Source organism: Zootermopsis nevadensis, unplaced genomic scaffold (genome assembly GCF_977971745.1).
Source record: "Zootermopsis nevadensis isolate Lab colony 2312 unplaced genomic scaffold, Znev_1.0 Znev_ptg000021l, whole genome shotgun sequence".
In the NCBI taxonomy this organism is placed as follows: domain Eukaryota; kingdom Metazoa; phylum Arthropoda; class Insecta; order Blattodea; family Termopsidae; genus Zootermopsis; species Zootermopsis nevadensis.
In genome coordinates this window covers 3,929,084-3,938,459 of record NW_028259153.1, presented here as the reverse complement: position 1 = coordinate 3,938,459, position 9,376 = coordinate 3,929,084, and the positions used below count along the sequence as shown (strand labels likewise).

The 9,376-nt window shown below is 34.7% G+C and overlaps 1 protein-coding gene across 1 annotated transcript; it reads right to left on the bottom strand.

Annotated features, from left to right (window-relative positions):
* Positions 1–571: 571 nt before the first annotated feature.
* Positions 572–8,832, bottom strand: LOC110838450 (uncharacterized). Its single transcript, XM_022081654.2, has 9 exons — positions 8,717–8,832; positions 8,113–8,213; positions 6,245–6,338; positions 5,046–5,092; positions 3,784–3,819; positions 2,759–2,876; positions 2,230–2,315; positions 2,022–2,049; positions 572–769 (listed from the first exon to the last, which is right to left on the bottom strand). The coding sequence occupies exons 1-9, from the start codon at positions 8,793–8,795 to the stop codon at positions 720–722; spliced, it is 639 nt and encodes a 212-aa protein (XP_021937346.1). The 5' UTR covers positions 8,796–8,832; the 3' UTR covers positions 572–719.
* Positions 8,833–9,376: the final 544 nt, after the last annotated feature.

Genomic DNA, 9,376 nt, shown 5'->3' with positions numbered 1-9,376 from the left:
GACTTCTACTGTGTTTTTATAATTTGTTGTAATGAAACAGTGGATAGAATAAACTTACTGTTCGGCAGTTTTGTAAACTGAACGCATTTTTTTTAGGATTGTACGCTGAGAAATATGAGCAGCACAAAAAATTTCAAGGAATTTGGTTGGGATAGGCTATGGGACCTGTCAGCTGATTCTAAAGGAAGAACTCCACATGCGACGCATCATGACAACGCGCCATCGCACACCGCCCTCAAAGTTCGGCAGTTTTTGGCCTCAAACACCATGGCTGTCATCCCGCACCCTCCTTATTCGCCGTGTGACTTCTTCCTCTTCCCAAAGATGAAAATTCAGCTAAAGGGAAGGAGATTTGAGACGATAGAAGAGATTCAGGCAGAATCGCAGATGGTGCTTGACAGGCTGACAAAGAAATATTTCCAGGGATGCTTCCAGGCTTGGCAGCGGCGTTGGGATCGTTATGTTCACTCCCAGGGGAACTACTTCGAGGGTGATGGATGAATTTAATACCTGAGATAAGTGTACGGGTTTTTATACGCGCAGTCTTGAAACTTTCCGATCGCACCTCGTATGCTTTAATTATCTGTGCATATATTTTATTTGAGAATAATTACACTTATGTCCATGACCCTTATTATTTGTGACATCTTTGAAATCGAGTGTGCTGTTTCCTCGTATAAAGCTCTTTGTTCGTAATGTTGTGTCCTCCGGAATGTTCATCATTGATTATTTTCCTTCATTTTCTCCCAAAATCTTCGACATGAATCAGCTGAAAGGCACAAGAACATTAATAAAGCGGATAAATTTTAAGACTCTAATTCGGTTACAGCGTTGAATCATAAACAAATGCTGAGTGTAATAAAATATTTTACGTAAATTTTCTTTTACAATTTTGAATATGAATATACATTAACGATAGTTAAACTTCCATAATAGTCACTCTTTGTCTATGCCAATCCCAACGACGAGTTATATATAATTTAAATAAAATAATTAATTTCTAAATAGTCGTTTACATTAAAATCTGCAGAACACTTCAGAAAACACTGCAGACTTTTAGAATAATATTACGTTATAATTTTTCACGTTTAAACTATTCAAAGTAGGCGTAATAATTATTATCGTGTCGTATCTTTGGGTAGCTACACGCTGGCATTGCGATACGTAGTTGATGGATCCATTCTGTGGTAGTAAAGGTGAAATTTCTCATAAATAGACGAAAGTGTAGTCTACGTTTTGACCTCTCGAACCCTCATGACATTAATAATCGATATTAATCTTCCGATCTACTACGAACTAATATTCTCAGTCTGAATTTATTTAAGTCTTCAAGTGACTAATGTTTTGCCAAGTAGAGAGCGCTGAAATTAGTAGTGTATCACAAAAACTAATTTACTACTCTTGGTAATATAGTATAAAAGATTGCTATATAACCATTCAAAATCGAATAAAAAAAAAACTGTCGAAATCGCATTTTTGTACCGTAAAATAATGTAACTTGAATAATTCGTAGCTTTAGCTTTTAATGCGGAAATTACTAGTATCTTCCTAATATATACAGCACACGAGTATTCTTAAAGCGGTCTGAATGAATAAATATTTTTTTACGTTGTTTCGTGTTAGACGTTAGAAGTGTTCTATTTACGTCTTGGTACTATAAATTTTTGATGATAACATAGTCTGTTTGGAGGCTCAGAAACAGACGACATTTGAACACCTCACTGAAATATGCGACATACGTGATGTAAAAGTTTACAATCCTCAAGTGGATTATACGTTCACATTTTGACTCAGATTTGATAACTTCGGCTCCTGCACTCCTCGAAACGTTTGTACAGACCAAATTCATCGCCCTGATGACGGAGGTGGTATGACTTCTGAAACGACCAGACTACACAGCGCATCATCCCAGAAGGCAGAAATCTTCAAAAAATATGATTTCACACACTGAGCTTTACTTGATAAAATTTATAATACTAAACAAATTTGAAATTGCTTAAAAAGTTTAGTTCACTACTTACTTTGTACCCGGTTCTCCATCGGACAATTCTGAAACATAAATGATAAATAAAAGTTTTAGAAGGAAAATGATTTTCTCGTTATTCATAAAAATTTCAAGCAACAAGTAAAACCATGAAGACTTTTTTAAATATTTACTTTCAAAATATCACCTTTACATCATTTAAGTCCAATACTCAATACTTAAACAGTGAGCGCCGCTGTACTTACCATGTTCCTTGTTCTTTGTGCACACAATAAAAAGTGTTTAGATGTCGTGTTACACACATGTATTTCTCCAGGCGCGTCGGAATTTCCTGTAATATGAGAATAATAGTTAGTGCAATAATTAGAATAATGTAAACACTGCTCACGATTTTAACTTCAAGAATTATGGAACTCTGTGTTGTCCTGCTAGACGTCGTACTTCAGAAATCATGGGCAGTGTTCGGTATTATGTATATTATTCTACTCTTATCTTAATATTATGGGGGAATAGAATATATATAATACCACTAATCATGTCAATATAAATATCATGCAGAGAGTCTTTATTCGTTATAACTCAAGTTTTATAATTTTTAAAAATGTTTCATCCTATTGTCGTTAATACATTATATTGAAGATTGTCTCTTCGGTGTTATTGAAAATTAATTAAGTCGATTGCAATACGAATTGACTTAAGCCATTCTTTTAGAGTACCAGACGTTAGGTGAAATTACTGAGGTCGGTAATCACTAATAGTGTAATGACATCTTACCTTCATGGGAAATAACACATCTTGTCGATATTTTGTCCAGCGTTGTTTGATTATTGATCCCAAACAGTTTTAATAATCGAATAGCTTCTTTCATAATTATCTGACCATCAGAGTCTAGCTGTAATATAATAAAATATTAGAAGGGGTGTGAGAATATATTTGTAAGGCTTGAAACATTTAGATGAAAATTTTTCACTGCATAACTACCTATTTTTTTACCTACTTACGTAGCTAAGTGTTTAATTAGAATCCGAATTTCGGAGTCCGTAAAATCAAAAACTCGCCGTAGGTCAGACCAGTGTACACCATATCCCAAAATCTTTATGGAACCATTTATGTTCCATAAAAAGCTTGTAATTTCTGCCCTACTCAGTCTATCTATTATTAAATTCCCCAAGAAGAAATTTGATTTATGAAAATTTGTACGGATTCCAACATTTACGATGCGTTATTTTACTATACTGAATTATATATTATTCGATTTAATATATGAAACAATTATTGCCAGAGTAGATTATTTTAGATTTTCATCGTTGTGAGGCTGTAGATGGTAATCATCGGAATTTTAAAGTCTTGTAGTCTTGTGGCTGGTTAACAAAATCTCGATTTAAAATTTCGCCTGAATCTTCTGGGTTGAACTTCGACAGCCCATAAGACCACATGGCGTCGCATCTCAAAATATCCAGTCAACAAGATCAAATGGATTCTTATAGGAGAGAAAAAAATTGTTAAATCTCATAAAAAAGTAATGAAAAGGTTTCATGAATTGAATTTGTTCCTGCCCGAATAAAATGGCGGGGTTTAACAAACAGGATAATAAACAGTCTTTTTCTGTAATATAACGAACTGACCATTTATTTTCAACAGTCGTAGGCTATAGATGGTCTAAGAATCTGGGGGAAAAGTGAAATAAAATAATTTGTGCTCATGTTTTTAATGAATGTTTGAAACTGACACTCATAAATTTACAAACTTTAGAGATACTACAGTGATTTTACCTATTAACGTTTGTAAGTTGTACTCACCAATTGGCTTCTGCGAAGGAGACATTCAGCATAACACTGAAAACACAGCAAATTTTTAAAATAATTTTACTGTACGCTCAGCTAATCAAGAAATTACCATCACTTCATAAGGAAAAAAAAACACATTACCATTTCCACAAGTCCTTACCCTGAGGCATATGAGTCTATGCAACACCTCGAATCATATTTCTCGAATATTCACTTTAATATTATACTCCCACGCACGCCTAGGTCTCCTGAGTTGTCTCTTCTCTTCAGTATTTTCAAGAAAAACTTTCATGACCTGCTCATCTTATTTTCCTTTATTTATTCACCCTAACAATATTTGTAAAGCTTACAAATTATGCATCTCATCACTATGTAATTTTCCGTCACTCAGTCCAACTTAGGTTTAAATATTCATGTCTGTGAACTGCTCTCCATTATCCTAAATATGATTTTCCTGTAATATGAGAGACGATCTTTAACCTCCGTGCAAAAAATAGCAAATTATTGTTTTCCATTCAGTGGTCCTGTCACTTCAAATGATTAAGTATCACTCTTTTATTATGCTCGAAAACTATAATATTTCCAATAAACACAACCTAAAGAAATTTAAACATTTTATATATTCATTACTACAAAGTAGCAATTCTTTGCCAATATATCGTGTTAATGTTGAAGAGAGTTATTTCTTGTGGTTATAATAACATTAAATATAAATATGTTTAAATTAAAGTTATCAGTTTGTAATATTTGCGAAATTCATGTTATATTTTAAAGGTACATTAGCTAAAGCGGAGAATTATGTGTTTAGATACTTTTGTGTTGTGACAATAATATTCTGAATGCCTTGCATATTTTAAAGACGAGTGTAAAATGAACGTGTGGTCCTTCAGCGAATTATAGCTTCTGATATACCAGTATTTATTGAATTATTTTTACATTCTAAATTACGATTGCCTTACCAAGAAAGATTTGTTACTTATTAAAAGTATGATTTTTGATTAGGGCTGTAATTTATTATTGATTTCTCTGCAGAAAATAGACGTGTTACATGGTCACATAAACTGGTACAGATTCATTAATTTAGTATTTTGATTCAAAATGTTAGATGTAATATTCATAAAAAAACATATTCGAGAAACTCAGAATACAGCACAAAAATTCCAGACATATAAATTCTAGTGTAAAGCCAGAACATATACGAGATTCCATGATAAATAAATATACATTGAACAAATTAAATTGTTTAATTAAACAATTTAATGTTATATACTCACGGCTGTCTCATTCGAATCCATGTGCGAAGTCAGGTAAGATTCTGTAGCTGAAATAAGGAACGAACTAGCGTTTTAGTTTGGAATTTCTCATAAATAATCAATTGCATTTGAAAAAGAGTTAAGGGAGACAATAACTGAGATATCTGTCACTTCAGAAGTTATAAATGCTCATTGTGTACGAGGTGCGATCGGAAAGTTTCAAGACTGCGCCTATAAAAACCCGTACACTTATCTCAGGTATTAAATTCATCCATCACCCTCGAAGTAGTTCCCCTGGGAGTGAACACAACGATCCCAGCGACGCTGCCAAGCCTGGAAGCATCCCTGGAAATCTTTCTTTGTCAGCCTGTCAAGCACCATCTGCGATTCTGCCTGAATCTCTTCTATCGTCTCAAATCTCCTTCCCTTTAGCTGAATTTTCATCTTTGGGAAGAGGAAGAAGTCACACGGAGCTAAATCCGGCGAATAAGGAGGGTGCGGGATGACGGCCATGGTGTTTGAGGCCAAAAACTGCCGAACTTTGAGGGCGGTGTGCGCTGGCGCGTTGTCATGATGCGTCGCATGTGGAGTTCTTCCTTTAGAATCAGCTGACAGGTCCCATAGCCTATCCCAACAATGTCGCACAAGTCGTTGATGGTACGACGTCGATCTTCGTGAATGGCCTGCCGAATCTTCGTAACATTTTCGGGCGTTGTGATCGAAGATGATCGTCCAGAACGCTCGTCATCATCGACAGAGGTTCGGCCATTTTTAAAACGTGAATGACACAAAAGTTTGTGCACGACCCATTGCGGACTCCCCAAATGCTTGCTTTAGGATTTCATAGGTTTCCGTAGCCGTTTTGGCGAGTCTTTGGCAAAATTTGATGCACACGCCATTCCGAAATCGCAGGAGGGTCGGTGTAATGCACTACCAAAACGCCCGTAACTAAGAAACAAATGCTAATTCGATGATGCCGGCTGGCACACTGATTCACTATGAATGTAGGCCGCACCCGCTAGCGGCAGAAGCTCGTACTACATCCGGTTCGCCCTCTATTGACACAGTCTTAAAACTTTCCGATCGCACCTCGGACGTTAGACACAAGACCACGATCATGCCGTAAATGAGTTTTATCAGAAAAAATAACAACATACTATGGGATAATAATAAGGGCGGTAAATTGTCCAGTTACAACAGTTACGTGAAAAACAAATTACCTCTAATTCCAAAACTTAAACTGATATTATTCCTGCATTCTGTCTTATTTTGTTCCAATTCTTCAACTGAAGGCTTCATTTCATTACAACATAACTGAAACAGTGAAAGTGAAGAAAACATTTTAGTTTTTGTGGCTTGTATTAGAATAAAAATACTATAGATTTTTCTTGCTCTATTAAGATATATTTCCCAATTTTAGAGAATATATGACGACAATGATTAATATGATATCTCAACGTTTCTCAACCGGGGTTCCCCGGAACCTTGGGGTTCCGCGAGAAATAGTGATGAATAGGCTAATCATATGTAAATGTATTTTTGAGTCATTTTTATACTTAATTTCATATTCGTAATTTTACTATACACGTACGACATATTCTCGAAAAAGTCTTGGGTATTATAATAAAGTCTTCAACCTGTTATGTAATTTAGAAATATAATAATCATAAGAAATATATTTAGCGACGTCTATACTATGCCAGCGTGAAACCGCTTTTAGTGGTCAGTGTATAGGAGCTCTACGTGGTGGATTCACGTATCATCTATGACTCAAGTAAATTTTATTATTTAAATTGGCTTCAAAAATAACATTTCCTTGACACATATATTTGTTCATATGACATTTTACTTTGAGTTATCTTATGCCTTTTTAAAATTGTCAATAATTGATTTAGTTATTATCTGTTTTAGTTCTGTTTATATGTGTTATATACGATATTGGTTATTTATTTTTATTTTTTGTGTGAATAAAAACCTCCGTATGAGGTCTCTTGAACAGGCAGTTCGATTTCAATTTTTTTGTATTGTCAATAAACTTGAGAAAAATGTAAGTAATTTTTTGCGTAAACCAGCTATCAGAAAAAATATATCAGATACCTTATATAAAACAGCTGAAGCCCTCGTCCGGAGCGCTTTGGCGTTATTATTGAAGAATTACTTCCAAAATTGTCTTTCAATGTAGTTTTCGTTATGTTAGGGACCTATTAGTACATGCTGTAAAATCCTATCGGGCTACAAGTCGTGTCAAAATGGAGCAGTAGTCTAACCTTTCGGAGACACTCTCTGTCTCCATCATCAGAAACGATGTGGTTCGGTAATGAAATTACTTTTCCATCACAAGAATGATTCCAAGCCCTGTAACGTAAGGTAACTTTCGGAACAGCTCATGAACACTAATGTTTAACTGTACTGATTACATTGTTTCTTGGTCGTTCTTAGTTTAATATTCTCAGACCTCTTTTATAGGCAAATTGTAACGCGAGAAATTAGAGGTGACAAGGTTGGTATTAGTAGTGTGTGTCTAGATTGTGCCTAGTGCGAGAAAGTTCTTGTCCGTTGAGAGTCGTTTGCCAGCAACCGGCATACTGAGCCCTAAACGAGGAAGAAATGATTCCTAACCTTGTGAAGGATTATCCTAATACCAGCGTCTACACTGCAGTCGACATTTCCCCACGTCTCCATTTTAAGCAAAAGTTGAATACAACTTAGTGTTTTTAACTTTGATGATAATATTTGTGACACTTTTATTATGTTTTTGATCAATATAAAGGGAGACGAAAGAACTTTCCCGGCAGAAATTTTGGGCATGTTCATTCAAAGGTGGTTGATAATAGCGTGAAATGCAATCAATCAGAAGATCTTAAGGTTGTCTTATACAGACAGAAATAAAATTTTCCAGTTATAGTTATTAATGTATGTTAAAATATTAAAAAGCTCTGTAGTGTTTCACAAAAAAGAATATATATATATATATGTATATTTATATATATATATACACAAATATATTTTGTCCTAAGTTACGTAATAGTTGTCAGAAGCATTATCACTCTAAATTTTGTTCAGTTCCGTACAAAATTAACACGCTCACCTGTGCATTAGTATCAACTCCGTTGTCAGTGTCTCGTGTTGATCTGAACTTGACTATATTATTACTTTCTGTATTTAATAAATTTACAAATTCGGAACCACCTGGAAGAGATGAAAATATCATGCATGATATAATATTTGGGGTTTAGAATATTAATTTAAAGCAGAAGAAATTTTCCATTAAGTTTTTTTTATACGTACATAAATATCATAGTCTAAAAGTATCATATTTTTTCAGCAGTTATATTGTAAATAAATGTTTGCTTGTGTGGACATTATTAGCAAGCTGAATTTATTTTAAAACCAAGACATGAATTAATTTGAAGTCTTCTTCTCTTGATAGAATTCAATGGACTGAAGACTCGATGTCATGCGGAACACGGATAAATATAGCCATTAACCAAACGTAGATTTGAGCCAGATAATCGCCTTTAAGATGAATGTACACTAATCTTGCTTGGTCTCGAGCGTACAAAACCATCATGAAATCTGTTCGCCACTGAACATTATAACAGCCCACAAACTCCGCGTTTTTTGTGCGAAAAGCAGAAGTATTACAGCTCCCCCATTCCTGGTGCTGTATGTGGTAATATCTAAGAACTTACCGGGAATGAAGTTTAGGTTGAAGCCTCTTACCGCCACAGCGAATAGTACCAGAATTATCAGCACCTTTGAGCTGTTCATTATGACTGAATGTAGGCGTTCTTAAACACTACCGTGAAATATGACTTTTATATATATATATATGTGTGTGTGGAAGCGGACGTCATCTGATGACAGCTTGTCGGATGTCAGCTTCACCTCATTTTTAACACAAAGTTGACAGAAATTTGAAATAAATTTTAAACTATCTTATTCCCGGAAGCACTAGGCGTGTTACAATAGTATGTAGTTAACTATTTCTCATTTCAAATACTTCCAGGATCTTTATTGTTTGTTACGTGTGTCAACGTGGTGTAAAATTTCACACAGTATAATTTTAATGTATAATAAAATGCAGGGGATGTATGATTTCGCATGGATGAACTAACAGAGCTCGTTGCTTTCAATACATTTCCTCGACAGGAAATATATCTTAAAATAGATTTGTAAATATTCTTGGAAATTTCAGACGTAGATGGACAAATATTACTAAAACTGGTGAACTCTGTTCTTCTGGTTAAGGTTGGACTTGATGGTGGGTTTTTTTACGATGGTAATGATGAATCTTCGTTCAGCACAAAAAGGTTTTTATTTTTCTAGCTGAGAGGAATATTAGCTTGGAG